Genomic DNA, 17,151 nt, shown 5'->3' on the forward strand with positions numbered 1-17,151 from the left:
AGGGCAGGCTGCCTTATGCAGAATCATGGTCACCGATATTGTTCACATCCTAATGTCCAGAATCTGAATACCATGAATTACAGGGATCTTCCTAAAAAGGAGGCATGACTTGTGAGAGTAAGGGGTGACTTGAAGATGCTACCCTGCTGGATTTGAAGATGAAAGAAGGGGCCATAAGCCAAGGAATATAGGTGGCTTTTAGAAGCAAGGAAACCAGAGCTGGGCTGTATTTTAGACTATGAAGACCCATTTCAGATTTGTGACCCACTGAGATATAAGAACCACATGACTGTAAATTTGTGTTGGTTTAAATCAAGATGTTTATGGTAATTAGATTAAGCAACAATTTGAAACTGTTACAGACCTACACAAATATGCATAACTAATTTTTGACAAATGTACTAAAATAATTCCATGGAAGGTAAACATACAGGGGTGGGAAAAAGCAAGTTTACAGTTGTTTGTATAGAAAAAATGTAGGTTATGGTTATTAATAGCTTTATTAACTCAAAGGAATATCACAATGCAACTGTTAGCCTACTTTTGCCCAACCCATTTTTTTTTTTTTTTAAACAAATCAGGCTAAAGAGTTGGACACCCACAGGAAAAAAGAAAACATTAAGTCTTACATATTGTGTAAAACTTAACTCAAAATGGATCACAAACTTAAATGTGAAAGTAAAAATGTAAAATGCTTAACAGAAAACATAGTCAAAGAGTTCCTGGACTGGACACCAAAAGAGAGACCTCTGTAATACTGTCAACAATGAAATTTAAAAAATTAAAAATTAAAATTACATTAAAATAATAAAATGAAATAAAAAAAGATAAATTGGCAGTAATTAAATTTAAAATAAACAAAGAACTTTTGCTCCATGAAAGCCTACATGATGAGGATGAAAAAAAAAGCAAACAATCAGACTGTGAATCACATATCCAACAAAAGAGTTGAATGTAGAATACACAGAAAACTCATAATTTCACAGTAAACAAAAGTTCCAATTAGAAAACAGTCAAATGACAGGAACAGACATTTTACCAGAGAATACAGAGAAGGAAAAAAAAAATGAAAAGATGTTCACCATAATATGCCATCAAAGAAATGCAAAATAACCACAGTGAAGTATCACTACAGATCTATTAAGATAACTAAAATTAAAAATAAGACATCAACAGGTGCCATTGTTGGAGGATGTACAGAAACTGCAACCCTCCAACAATGGTGGTGAGAATATAAAATGGTGCAGCTACTCCGGAAATAGTGTGGCAGTTTCTTAAAAAATTAAATATCCAACTACATGATCCAGTAATTGCACTTTAGAGCATTTATCCTAGGGGTGGGCAAACTTTTTGACTCGAGGGCCACAATGGGTTCTTAAACTGGACCAGAGGGCCGGAACAAAAGCATGGATGGAGTGTTTGTGTGAACTAATATAAATTCAAAGTAAAGGAGCGGAGGGGAGAGCAAGAGAACGGGATAGAACAGCCGGATCCGGCCTGCGGGCCGTAGTTTGCCCACGGCTGATTTATCCTAAAGTAATGAAAAGAAATGGGCGTTAATGCCAGGGTATGACTTACGGTCATAGAAAAACCTGCAAACAAATGTTTATAGCAGCTTTTCTTATAACAGCCAAAACCTAGAAACAATCCAGGTGTCTTTTAATTGGTAAATGATTAAACAAACTGTGGTATATCCATACCATGGAATACTATTCAGCAGTAAAAAGCAATATACTGCTGACACATCCAACAACCTGGATGAATCTCCAGAGAACTTTGCTGAGAAAATATGATAATTCAGAAAGGTTATATACTGTATGATTCTATGTAAATAACATTCTTGAAATGACAAAATGATAGAAATGAAGATTAGATTAGTAGTTTTATCAGTTTAGGAAGTGATTGGGGGCAAGAGGGATGTAGGTGTGGCGATAAAGGCAACCTTAGGAAATCTGAGGTGAAGGAAGGATTCTGAATTGTGACTGTATCAATGTCAGTATTCTGGTTGTGATGATGTCCTGTAGCTTTGTAAGATGTTACCATTAGGAGGGATACTTGCTAAGAGAATATCAGATCCCATGGTATTATTTCTTACAGGTGCATGTAAATCTAAAATTTTCTCAATACTCCCTGGAGAAGAAACCTGAGTTCCCCGAGATATGTGATCAGTTCTGGGGCCCCGCCAGCAGGCCAGGGCATCCCAAGGCAGGTGCTGGGCGTGGAGGCCACAGGGGCATAGGCTACCAAGGAGACAGAACTGAACCTCACATCACCCTGCTTGGCCCCGGAGGATGACTGGTTAGCCAGAGACGGGTAAGATTCCTCAGGGAAGGAACAACCTAAGACAGGCACAGTCGCAGAGGGGCCATCAGGAGACAAGTTGGGGATCATCAGAGGTGGGGCACAGACCCCCACCCTCCCAACCTTGAAGGGACCTGAACCCTCGCCCCGTCTGAGGGAGGTCTCCTGCCCCCATGGCTGCTTTGCTTCCCATGCCCAGCTCAGATGGGGACACAGGTGACAGACAGTGTGACTTGGCCCAGCTCAGATTGGGACCCAGGTAACAGACAGAGACTTGGCTGACAGCAGCTGCCCTATATCTAAATCCAGCCTAGCACCAGGAATGCTCAGGGCCTACTCAAGAATGCAAATAATCCTTTCCACTAATATTTACAGGGTAAACTAAGATTGTTGGTAGAGTATTAAATTTGACAGTAAAATAATAATCAAGTTTTCAGATTAAATTAAATAGGCTAATTCAAATAAGTGAATATTCAAGAAAATTAAATTGTACTGGACAAAAAGCTGTTCCTAAAGTGTTAACTATAATTTCTATTGGTAGTTCATCTCATGGTAAAATTCCTGAACATGCAATGAAACTAAAGCAGCCATATTTTTGTGCAAAAAATTAAAATTTAAAGTTATCAAGACTGCATTATAAAATTTACAAAAGCCTCCATTAATCAAAAAAGGGGGGATAGTAGGGTAATATCATGTAAGGAAAAATATCCTATAAGTAAATTACATCTAGAAAATTTTTACTTTACAAAATTAATTTTTATTTGTAATGCTAACAGCAAGACACCCATGAAAAACACACATGGTATCTAAATAAGACAAAGGAAAATCGTTTGGGCAAAAATAAAAAGGATCCCAACTCAATTATATAGAAAAGATTCCTTTATTAACTTTTGATTGAGAATATGTTTGTATATTTTCAGAAAACAACTCCAAGACCATGTGGATTCCTGCAACAGAGAGGAATTGACAGGTCTGCTCCAACCATGAAGACAAGAGGAGAAACAGTCCAGAGATGGGAGACGCTGACGACGCCTTGCCACGCTAGCAGTCAGAAGCTGTGCGACGCAGCAGCTTGCCTAGGACCAAACCAGAGAGGGTCGGACCTGCATTGCCACCATGTGCCCACTATCCAGATATCATTGCTGACATGTACACATAAGGAACTGTTTGACATTGAAACGGGGACTCAGAACTGTTGGACATTGAAATTGGGACTCAAACATTTTTTGTTATTATATGTTTATTTCTAGTCTGCAGAGGCAAGATTTTTTAAAGGAAAGAAAAGGGGAAAAAAATAGATGCAGAAGCAAAGAAGCATTGAACAGACTGTCAAACTACAGCGGGAAGGCAGAGGAGGTTTGTGGGGGGGCGGCTGTAAGAGATCAACTGAAGGACTTGTACGCATGCATATAAGCATAACCAATGGATACAAGACACTGGGGGGGCGGGCAGGTAAAGGCATGTACTGGGGGGAAGGGGAGGCTGGGGGAGGTCAATGGGGGAAAAAAAGAGACATATGTACTACTATTTGTAATACTTCAAACAATTAAAACAAATTTAAAAGAAAAAAAATAGAAAACTATATATGCTAAAAAATACTAGGTGTACAGTAAATATTTAGTGGAATTAATGAATAAATGAATACATTAAATACTTATATCACCATTACTTAAACAGTTATCCTATGTAATAAAAGGCTAATATGCAAATTGTCCCCTCGACCAGCAGTTCAACTGGGAGTTCAACTGGGAGTTTGACCAGGGGGTGGGGTGGGGCCGGCCAACCACCCATGGTCCCTCCACCCCGCCGGCCTGGCCAATCAGCCCCAATTGGGGCGGGCTGGCTGGACCCCACCCATGCACAAATTCGTGCACTGGGCCTCTAGTTAGATAATAAAAATGATCAAATAATATTAAATGAGAGATAGCAAATTGGCATATTTTGGATAGGCAAATATTTGTTCAGTAAATGATTACATTAATATATTACAAATTACTGATTTTGAAATCATACAAGTATAGTAAGTAATTTGCTTCTGAATAACAAAAACATAAATGGAATATAACATTCTAATCTAACTCATACCCTAAAGGTAAATGGCAATGAATGCCACAGACATTCTGGGTACACTTATTCGGATTAATACTCTTGCATGTTTTATTGACAGTTGAGGGAATGATAGTTAGGTATGCAATTATTTTATTAAATGTACAACTTATAAAAGTAAGGGATAATTTCTGAATTTTAAAAATATTATTTTAACTCTTACTAGTCATATTAAACTAAAAGCCCTGTTTTTGTGATGCAAAAAGATTTTTAAATAACTACATAAAACAGAAGATGGCATCTGCCTTGGAGCATTTACAGTTTAAACAGACAGCATGGTCATATCTTAGAGGACAATACATTTTTCCATCTGGATGATGTGCTGCCTTATACGGTGCCTTCAGCATACAGGGTACTACAATTTTTAGTAAGTTAAAAAGAATATTGCCATCATTCAATAAAGGAAAATAATTACACTGTGAGCTATTATTGCTTGGAAAAAATTCTAGGCTGATGTACACCTTGAAATATTTTTGAATCTGCAAGAACATTGGCCAATGGCGAGGTTTACAAAGTAACATTTGGCATTTGTTAGGGTAAATGTGTGAAAAATTAGAAATTGTAAGTGATGGTGAGTAGATAAAGAACCTTAAACCCAGGTGAAATACTTGAAGACCACAGCAGTTTTTAAAATGACAAATAGAAAGTAACAATCCCACTTATAAAAACTAGACGCTCATTTGTTTGTTTGATTTCTAAGATCAGTCCTCTCAATAAAACACTTGTTTTTTGAGTGGGCAATGTTTGAAGAGTCATTATAAATGGAGAAGCAGAAGTCATGTTGGTAGATTTTTAATGCCACAGCTGTGCATTGCACAAACCGCCTGGAGCTCAGGAAAGAGTGAAGAGATGAGTACAATAACCACTTCCTTCAGAATAGGCTCTAAGGTTTTTCTATGGAAAGTCAAGTATTTCTAACACTGTGATCTCATAGCACCAGCTCATGTCTGCACTAAAGGGCTCATCAGAAAGCTATGATTAATAATACATATCTGACTCCTTACACATATTCAGCCTATGATTATGGAGTTGGCCACTCAAAAATGTTCTATCAAATCTAAGTGTATATAACAATTTTAGTCTGGTAGGCAAACATTAAATGAAACAAAATACAATACCTACTTGAACTGTCATTAATTTTAATACAACTGTATTAGAAATGATGTGTAACGTGTGATGTACAATTATTCATTTTTAGTTACTGACACATGCTAAGGACTTTTAAATGTTGAATAAAATATGTTGAGGAAAGACCATATTATGAAGCAAGTACTGGGAATTAAGGAGTATCTTCTACATTAATTGATAATTTGCCAGAAGAAATGTGTGGAGAGTGGCTACAGCGTTTGGACAGGGTCAAGCCTTGGACTAATGATAGGGCATGGTCCTCTTGTGGCAAAGCCCTCCCAGCACAATTATAGCCAAAGGCTATGGTTGTAAGCTTGACCTTATGGTCTGAACCTGTGGTCCCAGGTGGCTGAGTGATGCAGGCTGTGGGAGGTGCAGCAAGTGCTGCCAAAACAAAGCTTTATAGAGTTCTTAGGTGCATGTAATTAAGTAGATTCAAAACTTGCAAGAACACTGTAAACATCTTGACCACACCCTTGCTTTGCCTCATGGGATCTGACTATAAAATAAAGCCTCGGGTTACAGGCTGTGGCACTGTCTCTCCATCTGAGAACAGTGTCCCACCTGGCCCCAACTGCATTCTCTTGTCTCTCTTCTTTAATCCTTCACTGCCCCTGCTCAGGTTCACCCCTGGCCTTGCTGGATGCGGTTCATATGGTGCCCAACGTGGGGCCTGAGTATGGGGGAATTATAATTGTAAGGTGAAAGGATGCTCCAGTGAAGCATGTGCAGAAAGCAAAAGTAAGGTAGGGAGCAAGGTTTGGTAGCAGCTGGGTGTAAAACATGGGGAATTCAGGATCTCAGGAAAAGGATCTCTAAAACAATGCTCTAAGGCCTGTAAAGCAGAAAATGAAAGTCCTGATATTGATGCTTAAAGCTAAGCCAGGGCATTTTGCTAAGGATTGTAAAGCTAAAGATGGATGTCAAGAAAACTGAAATGTAAATAGTGAAGGTACTAACTGAGATATTGCTTTGCATTAAAATTTTAACCTTTATAACAAAGAAACCATAGGTGACATAAGTAGAACATAATTGTCATTTAAAGAAAGTTAGAGATAGTTTAACTCCATATTTAAAAGAGAAAATGAAAGTGACTTAAGAGAGGCCTTCAAATACATGGAGCAGGAAAGAATGCATCATTTGAAGCCCAATTAGATAGAAAGTGAGAAGATAACAAGTTAAGTAGAAAGTAGAAGATAGAAAATCAGGCTCTGTCAAAGTGTAAAATTTATAAAGGTTGCAACCCAGGGAAGTTTAAACAAAGGCCATCCAAGCCTGCCTATAATTAACAAACCATTATCTTCCCCACCTGAGGCAAAGCAGGAGGGGAAGGAAAAAACTTTAAATTGGATTCAAGAATTTAACTGAGAGACAGCTTTGTGACATCTCACGGGCCCTGAGGTGACACAAAGATCTACTCTCTCCCTAAAAGAAATATTTTCTGGACAATGGTTTAGACCAGATCCAGTAATGTTGTGGGGCAGAGGTTCTGTTTGTATCTTTACCCAGAGAAGCTCCTAGTCCCTCCATTCAAAAGACTGAGAGTTGCCCTGATGATAACAATGCGGAAGAAGAAGATAACTAAGGCTACGCAAGGGGTCCGGGTGCCAACATGGGATCAGTTGAAGAAGTTAACGACTGAGCCCAGCAGATGGTAGAAAAGTAGGGAGTGGAAGCTACTCCCTCAACCATGTTTCTGGCTATGATAGCATTGGTGAGCTGCCAGTTTTCTGTAAAGTCTTGCGCAGCCAAATCTGAGGACTCCAAGTAGATATACACCAGCAGCAAAAGAAAGTTTCATTTTGTGGAAATAGTCCTGAAAATGCTAACATATCTGTGGTTTGATTTCTCTCTTGTTGCTGTGTTGCATTAACATTATTTTGTTGTTGTTTTGTTAATAGCCAGAGTTTTGTTCTTGATGTTTTGGTTATGCTGCATAATTTGCCTAGAGGTTTTGATGCCAAGTAAACAGAAGCGAGTTTTTACTTTTATGGTTATTATAGTAGCTTAAAGTTTTGGACAATTTCTAACTTTGGAATAATCCTTATAAATCCAAGTGATTGTGATGAATAATGTAAATAGAAGTGATTAAAAAAGGGGGGGGTGAAGGGAGATGTGGAGAGTGGCTACAGCGTTTGCATAGGTTCAAGCCTTGGACTAATGATAGGGCACAGTCCTCTCGTGGCAAAACCATGTGCAGGTCCCAGCTTGGAGAGCAAAGCCCTCGCAGCACAATTATAGCCAAAGGCTATGGTTGTAAGCTTGACTTTATGGTCTGAACCTGTAGTCCCAGGTGGCTGAGTGATGTAGGTTGGGGGAGGTGCAGCAAGTGCTGCCAAAACAAAGCTTTATGGAGTTCTGAGGTGCATGTAATTAAGTAGATTTGAAACTCACAAGAACATTGTAAATATCTTGACCACGCCCTTGCTTTGCCTCATGGGCTCTGACCATAAAATAAAGCCTCAGCTTACAGGCTGTGGCAGTGTCTCTCCATCCCAGAACAGTGTCCCACCTAGCCCCAGGTGTATACTCTTGTCTGTCTTCTTTAATCCTTCACCGCCCCTACTCAGGTTCACCCCTGGCTGTGCTGGACATGGTTCAGAAATGGATGCTTTGATGAAGTTTAACATGTTTTAAACATAGAGCACTGAAGTTTTGTACAATTGCATTGATAATGCAAAATTCCATTTACACAGCTAACATTATATTAATCACATTTTCCCCTTTACCTGAATAGTGCAACTCTGAATACTTACAACTAGAACTTCTATAAATTTGAGAAGAACAAGACTTAACACATTTATGGTAGAATTTAGTACCTAAATTATAATACCTGTAACTAATAATTACAACTAAGAAATAAATGCAAAGAAATAATAAATAAACCAACATAATACATGCTATCCACATTCAAAAAATATTTATAGGAAGTCTTACCTTGATCCATTTATCTGGAATTGCCATGGCTAATCGATAGTCAAAGCCACAACCTCCCTGGGAAATTGGACAACATAGAGCTGGCATTCCTGATACATCCTAAAACAAAGGACATCAGCATTATCTCTTCATACTGCTCACATTTTTATTAAATATTTCTTTGACAGTAATGGTAAGGCCAATAAATAAAAACAATAAATGGGTATAGACATTGATTTTTGGAGTGTTTTGATAGCACAATTGTAAAAATAGATAAAACTGTGATAGCCTATCTCATTTCACCCAAAAAAACTTGCGTGTTGATCACTGCAGGGCAACTTTGAGGCTAAAATGAGGCTAAATTTTTCTTTTTCTTGTTATCACATAGAGAACACAAAATAGTACAACTATTATTGCTAAAACATGCTTTCTTAGACTGACTTTTGAGCTACTCTGTGAACATTTTTATTAGTTACTGCTTTCTGGAAACAAAAATACATGTAGCTATGCTTGCTATTTGGCATGCAGTGTATTTTGTGAGCACTTAGCTCACTTAGCTCATTTCTGATGAACTGGAAAGTAGAGTTAGTACATTAGGAGTAAAGCTATAAGAAGGCTTTCAGTATAGTTGGTTATACTTGGAAAGGGTCTCTGAGGTTATCTAGTGGATCCTCTTCATTGAGAACATACAAAAATTGAGGCTTATTGTGGTGAAGAGATCTCTAAAGATATATGCTTCTCAATGGTGGGGCCAGGAATCAGATGTCAGGCCTTCAAATACTAATTTTCTACTTTGTCATGCCACCACTAGATTACTGAAAATCAAATAAATATATATTCAATCAAACAAACAAATAAGTAAAAAAAAAATGTATAAAAACCCAGATATAACAAAACATTTCATTGTAACAACAATGGCAGAATATGAGCCAAGTACTAGCCATAATATCTTTCAAATAAATCATTTCCCTTTACTCCACATGTACAGCCACTATCTTATCTTCATAACTGCTTGCTTGGATCATGATGTGTGCAAATGGAATTCACCGTCTCCAGTTTGTCTTCACTAACTGCTGGCAAATTAACATTTTATGAATCAGATCTTATTACTGCCTATCAATAGTTTAATAGCCAACAATCAAAACTCAAATTCAGCGTACATTAAGCACTGATGACATAATTTACTATTTGATTATCTTTTTCCTATCTTGCTGTTAGAATGTAAGATTCACGGGGCAGAAGTTTTTTGTTGTTGTTGCTATTTACTAATATATGCCAAGAATCTAGAAGAACAGAATAGTACCTGGCATGAAGCAGGTACTCAATAAATATTTCTGAGTGAATGAATGAAAGTACTGTCAGGATTTAAAGACATAGAAGACATACTGTCTGACCTTCAGCGATTCATAAACGTCAAGCTAAATACATATACAAACACTTATCAGGAAGTGACAATGTGATACAGTTGTCCTCATTGTTATCTTAAGTACACAGAAAGTGCAATGGAGACACCTATATCTTTCTACCATTATTTTATGCTATTTCACCTCAAGTACTAAATACTTCATCTACTTTGAAATATTTACTTTTCCCTGTGCATGTCACAAGCTTTTCTACTCATATCATTGCCCAAACTCTTCTTATAAAGGAATATGAACTATGTACTCTCTGAGACTTAAGTTCTTCTTCTTCCTTAACACCATCCCCAAATTGTTCCCACAGAAAAGCTGGAAAAAAATAAATATATGATCTCTTTGGACTCCTAAAATAGTTTGTTAATTGGTTTTCTTATGGATGAGAGGTATAGGTAAATATAGTACATCCATAAAAATATAAAGTATTTGTCAAGTTTATCTTGTTTCTACACAGTGCTATACAGCATATAACATGAAAAATGATGACTAAAATAAGTGTAAAAAGACGGTTAACAGAAAAAACATTTTAAAAGTTATATTTATCAGAATATGCTACATTTTCACAGCTTTGATAGTTATCATGTTCAATTCCTCATAAGCATTGGCTGAAAATGTATTAAATATTAGGCACCCATGTCAGGCACTGGGGTCAGAGACACAAGGCCTTCTGAGAAGAGGGTCCATGAGACCAGGAGTTTGCAGAAGACTGGTCATAGGCAGATATTAAAGATCAAGATAATTTTTATCAGGAAAACATTAAGTGCATTCTATATTTGGTCTAAAGGTAGCTTTAGGAAATAGTTTGATAGGAAATAGAGTCTGCTAAAAAAACTATTTGGACACCAATTGGTCTTGATTCCTAAATCTGAATCCTAGAAAGTGTCTCCATTAATGCATATGGCTATTTGTAGATCTCTTTTGAAAGTGGAGAATTAATGACTATCATTTAAAAATATTAACAGAAAAAACAGGTAAACATAAAAAAATCACTAAAATAAATATTTTTTAAAAAGATTGATACCCAAAAACACAGCATATTTAAATTATCATGGGTTTCAACAGAGTTAAAATAGTTTTCATTCTTTAATATCTAAAGGGCACTTACAACTATTCAAGAGGAGATGAAACCTTAATTTAAAATATTTTAAATTAATATATGGCAAACATAACTGTGTGGAGTGGTAGATATATTTCAGAAAAAAGTTACAATTTTAATAAATGTCATTATAAAAACATTCAAATATATACTATAGGACTTTATATAAACTTCATTACTTAGTCATGACACCACATTCCTTTCTTTAAAAAAAAATTCATGAAGATCAATTCCACATTTTGAAGAGATTCCCACTAGAAAAGTGATGCATTGAAATGGAAGCAGTTTTCAATTTAAGTAGAATGAATTGAAGACACATCTTGTTTTAAAAAATCTAAAACCGCCAAAACTGGTTTGGCTCAGTGGATAGAGCGTCAGCCTGCGGACTGAAAGGTCCCAGGTTCGATTCCAGTCAAGGGCACGTAACTTGGTTGCGGGCACATCCCCAGTAGGAGGTGTGCAAGAGGCAACTGATCGATGTTTCTCTCTCATCGATGTTTCTAACTCTCTATCCCTCTTCCTTCCTCTCTGTAAAAAATCAATAAAATATATTTAAAAAAATAAATTAAAAAAAAATAAATAAATAAATAAAATAAAAAATCTAAAACCAAGTAATAAAAAGTAGGCTAAAGTCTCAAAGTTTCATTGGTAGAAACACTGATAATCAGACAAGGGCTCCCTGAATGAGGAAACTATTTTACTTGAAATGAACAAAAAGATCAATGTAACAATTTTAAGTTTCATGTATTAAATAATTGCTTCTCTTTTTTCAGTACCCACTTTTGATTTGTGCTGTCATTAATTATTAATAATAATTTGTCCAATTTTTTATTTTAATTGACATAAATATAATTGAAAAATTTTTGATTGAAAGATAAAATTAAAATTTTATAAAACAAAATAAAAGTTTAAAACACAGTGTGACTGATGTTCAAAGATAGTCAGCATTAAGTATTAGCACAACTAGCAAGGTTTATAAGCTATGACCAATTGTAAGTAGGTAGAATATGAAATAATACTGGGCACCAAAATGGTATTACAATCTTTGGGTTTTTTAATATCCTATATAAGAATTTATTCCAGGCATTTAGAATCCAGAGCTTTATTTCTAGAAGATATTTAGAAGGCAAAGGCCTAAGGAGAGTAACTGTTTCCTACCCAGAAAGTCATACCAACTAGTTGGAGATGGGATTTTGAGAAATAATGAATAAAATGATACAAAAGTAAAATAATGAATAAAAGCTATACAAACAATAAATACTGCAGAAAGGAGACAGTCACTAACTACTGTATTTCATTCCAATAAACTAAAGGCTAACAATGTGAAGAGACAACTTAATTCTGAATCTTTTAACAATAGTCTTATTATTTTTATATGCCAACCACTGTACTTATATAGAATATGTTTTATATACTGAATTTAATTTTAATAATAAATCCAAGTCAGAGGACTCAGGAAACCAGAGGGAGTTTAGTACTAAATCTAAATTAGCATAAGCATTTAACAAACTTAATTTATCACATTTATCACCAAGAGGGAATTGTCAATTATGCATATACCGAATTATATCATTACAGTGCAGCTTTGGGACAGTTAATCATGAACCTTCAGTAATCATGAATAACTAGTGAACATTTAGCAATCGGAGAGCAGTAACGTAAACAAGAAAGGTAATCGCATCAGAACAAGAGAGGCTTCGGAGGAGCTGGTAGGCAGCAATCCATGACATCTCTAATGATTACACCAGGAAAGAAAAATAAATAGACAGAAGCCCATGAATATTCACCTATTTTCTCTTCTGAATGTCTCATGGTAGAAGGACCTGTCCACTGAGTAGGAGAGTTTACTTCCTAACCATTGGCATTTTCTCTTTTAACAATGGAATGATGACAAGTAATTAGTTACCCTATCTCCTAGAAGGAAAACTGAATTCTAAATAATGTGCCAGCCATACAAGGTAGCTGAAGTCAGGGTACAACTTCAGTTATGCAATTACTGACAACATGAAATTAATTATTCAAATACTGTATGCTGACAAAATGTTCTCTATATTAAAGGGGATCAGAGGGTAGAGATCACCATGGCTTTACCTCAGCTATTGTTATAGAATCTGGATACAACATGTGAACCAAATGATTTGCCAGCATGAGATAAATCAAAGCATCTTCATCTACTTGTAGTCCAAAATATTCATGATAATCACCTGAAAAGCCTTGACCTGGAGAACAGAAAATCAATATAAATGCATAATGTTAACATGCAAGTCTTAACACTGTACAAATGCCCCCACCGATTAGTTTGTTGGTACCAGATTTGTGATCATAGCAAAGTGTAATGAGCCTGGATACCCCCATAATGTTATCATCAGCAAATAGATGATCTCACTTAGAGTAGCCTGTATCAACAATCCTACCATTCAATTTTTGTTTTAAGAAGCAAACAAACTAAACATTTTGATTTAACATTTTAATTAACATTTATAGCAGAGAAATAAAGTAAAATAATACCTAAAGGAATTCTAAATTTCAACTTTTAGGTATTTTTTTTGTCACATTAGATGTTAATGTTAACTAGCTTCTATTAGATCCCTCTGAAGTAAAGAAAAGCAAGTATAAAAACTATCATAAAATTGAGACATAATGTTTATAGTATTTTAAATATGTCCTTCAATTTATACAATATGAATTTTCTGTTGACAGAAAGATTTTAACATCCTCTAACATCTTTCTACCTCCTCTTCCCAAACTCCTTATTTTGGTTGCTTATAGTATATTTCAGTTATTGAGATTATACAATTTACTTTCCATTCCTTCAGTTATTTACCCTTATTTTAATAAAGTCAAATTAATACTTAACACCTACCTTTTTTCCACCTGTTTCTATATATCTAAGTTCTTCATTTTGATTCACTTTTTCCCTCTGCTCCCCTATATCTAAGTTTATTTTGACTCATCTTTTTTATAGGATTTCATCACTGAAGGATATTTTCAAGTATAATTCAAATTTATACCTTGATGGCAATTCAACTATCAAATCCTTGAGTCAGACTTTGTTTCCCTAAGGATTTTATAGACATTGCTATTGCCAACAGAGTAGTAGAACCCATACTTTTTTTCTTTTCATCCATGCAGGTAAATTGATTTTTCTTCCTACTTGACACCTAATGAATTTCTCCTTAGCATTGAATTTTATGAATTAAATGTTCTGTGTCTTAATATTGTTTAATCTCAATTGTTTTTCTGGTATATATTCTTTTGCAGTGCAATTTCAGTGTGTTTCTTTTCCCCTCCTCGTCATTCAGAGGGGGAACATGTTAAGTAATTAAAAATGTTTTTCTTTACCATTTCTAACCATAAAAAGTATATCCCATATCTGTGGATTTCAGTTCATTTCCCCAATTCCAAATTCCTTGGAAAATTCCTAGCCCTCATCAGAGGAAGGTTCTGGCAGGAGCATGTAGATGTTTAAATATGGCAGATCTTCCTTGAATTTTGCCAGGGTTGCCTTTTTCATCCCCTAAATAAGCTACTCTCCAAACTGGAGGACGTTAATGAAACCTGCCATGTTTTATAGGTTAAACTTCGTGCCTAGAACATTTCACAGGACCATTTCCATGCCTGTGCTGGATGGTCTGCAGACATTAGTACACTTAGAAGATAGCTTCTTTCCACTTTTCAACATCTACAGTCTGAAGTGCCTTTTTTTTTAAATTGGTTGTTGCTAATAAATATTTGACCATCCTATGTAATAAAGAGGTAATATGCAAATTGACCCTCACACAAGATGGCTGCCCCCATGTGGTCAAAGATGGCCACCACAAGATGGCCAGCATGGGATGGTAGTTGTGGGCAATCAGGCCAGCAGGGGAGGGCAGTTGGAGGCAAACAGGCCTGCAGGGGAGGGAAGTTGGGGGCAACCAGGCCAGCAGGGGAGGGCAGTTGGGAGGGACCAGACTGGGAGGAGAGGGAAGTTGGGGCGACCAGGCCGGCAGGAGAGGGCAGTTGGGGGGGACCAGACTGGCAGGGGAGGGCAGTTGGGGGCTACCAGGCCAGCAGGGGAGGGCAGTTGGGAGAGACCAGGCTGGCAGGGGATGGCAGTTGGTGGAAAACAGGCCAGCAGGGGAGCAGTTAGGCATTGATCAGGCTGGCAGGGGAGTGATTAGGGGGTTATCAGGCTGGCAGGCAGGCAAGCGGTTGGAAGCCAGCAGTCCTGGATTGTGAGAGGGATGTCCGACTGCCAGTTTAGGCCCGATACCACAGGGATCAGACCTAAACCGGCAGTTGGAAATCCCCCAAGGGGTTCCAGATTGGAAAGGGTGCAGGCTGGGCTAAGGGACACCCCCAGTGCACAAATTTCATGCACCAGACCTCTAGTTAAAATATAATTGTTTAAGATATTATCTATTGAAGAATTAGATTCTGTGACCCTGCTTCTTTGTACAACTTTTAAATCAAAGAACTCTGGTCAATATTTTTTATTACAAATTAAGTTATAATTTAGTTTAAACTGAGTACATATATTTAAAATATACATATTTTCTTCAATGTTTCATATGCAGGAACTCCCATATTCACAAATGTTCTCATTTATTATTTTTCATTGTAAATGCTGTCATATTCACAGCCTGCGTCTGCTACAATAAATGGGTACCTTAAAAAAGTTTTAGAAAAAAATTATGTATTAATATTAGCATATTATTAAATAAATTAAGATAACACAAGTAAGTTATATTCTTATACACATAGCTCATGGATACAGGCAATAGGGTGGTGAAGACCTTGCGGGAGGGCAGCGGATTGGGGAGAGGAGGATTAAAGGGGGAAATGGAAGACATCTGTAACAATAAAAAATATACATTAAAAAAAGAAAATAATTATCTTTTACTTACTTATAAAATGTTTATACACAACCTCTTACCAAAAAAGGATCAGAAATGACTAGAGAAAATGCAAATAATGAAAATCAAGCCAACAATAACAGTCATAGCAGCTTCTATAACTAAAGCCCAAACCTGATTGTAATGTGCCAGTAAAACAATAACATCAAATCTTTATTATGTCTGTAATAGATCAGATTACATACCCATTCCATGGTGATGGTAGAGCATGGATGTAATACCATCAAAACGAAAGCCATCAAAGCCATATTCTTCCAACCACCATCTTATATTTGATAGAAGGAATCTTAAAACTTCCCAGCTAAAATATTAGAGAAATATATATTTAACCACAGTGGTATATAGTGTTTTCCTTAATTGTTATACATTGTTTGCTAAGAGTATTAATTAAAATGATAAATCTCTACCTTAAGAATTACCATAATAATAAAAGGTCAAGAGGCATCACGATCAAATGACTGGTCACCATGAGGTGGCATTGACCACCTCAGCCCGGGTCTGCTGGGTGGCAGCGGTGGCCACAGCGAAGCAGCCCAGGTCCCAGGTGCCTGGCGGTGGCTGGAGCAAAGCAGCCCGGGTCCTGGGAGCCTGGGAGCCTGGCAGCAGCAGGAGCGAAGCAGCCCGGGTCCCAGGTGCCTGGCGGTGGCCGCAGCGAAGCAGCCCGGGTCCTGGGTGCCTGGCAGCAGCAGGAGCGAAGCAGCCCGGGTCCCAGGTGCCTGGCGGTGGCCGCAGCGAAGCAGCCCGGGTCCCGGGTGCCTGGCAGCAGCAGTCAGAGCGAAGCAGCCCGGGTCCTGGGTGCCAGAGGGAAGCTGGTGCTGGCAGCTGGGGGAAGAAAGGCCTATTCTTGCACTTCGTACATTGGGCCTCTAGTCTACCTGTATAATAATAACAGCGTAATATGCTAATTAGACCAGACAGCCCAACGACCCTCCAGACAAAGCCAAGACTGCTAGAGCTGAGGCAGAGGTGGTTAGGGGTGATCAGGCAGGCAAGCAAGCAGTTAGGGGCTATCAGGCAGGCACGCAGAGTGGTTAGAGGTGGTCAGGCAGGCAGGTAGAGGCAGTTAGGAGCCAGCGGTCCTGGATTACGAGAGGGATGTCCAACTGCTGGATCTCTGCGGGATCGGGCCTAAACCAGCAGTCGGACATACCCCGAGGGGTCCCGGATTGCGAGAGGGTGCAGGCCAGGCTGAGGGACCACCCCTGCCCCCGTGCACAAATTTTAGGCACTGGGCCTCTAGTACCTATAAAAGCCAGATAATTACTAACATTTATCTCATTTATTTGATGAA

General features: G+C 37.6%; 1 protein-coding gene across 1 annotated transcript in view; it reads right to left on the reverse strand.

Moving 5' to 3' along the window:
* GBE1 (1,4-alpha-glucan branching enzyme 1) overlaps nucleotides 1–17,151 on the reverse strand; it is a 385,578-nt gene that overhangs the window by 106,550 nt on the left and 261,877 nt on the right. Inside the window, exons 8-10 of the mRNA XM_080656181.1 lie at nucleotides 16,046–16,161; nucleotides 13,054–13,181; nucleotides 8,473–8,571 (exon numbers count right to left, since the gene is read on the reverse strand). Of these exons, the coding sequence (XP_080512307.1) occupies nucleotides 8,473–8,571; nucleotides 13,054–13,181; nucleotides 16,046–16,161 (343 nt within the window). The remainder of the gene's footprint in view (nucleotides 1–8,472; nucleotides 8,572–13,053; nucleotides 13,182–16,045; nucleotides 16,162–17,151) is intronic.

This window comes from Plecotus auritus (assembly GCF_963455305.1).
Source record: "Plecotus auritus genome assembly, chromosome: 2".
Classification (NCBI taxonomy): Eukaryota; Metazoa; Chordata; class Mammalia; order Chiroptera; family Vespertilionidae; genus Plecotus; species Plecotus auritus.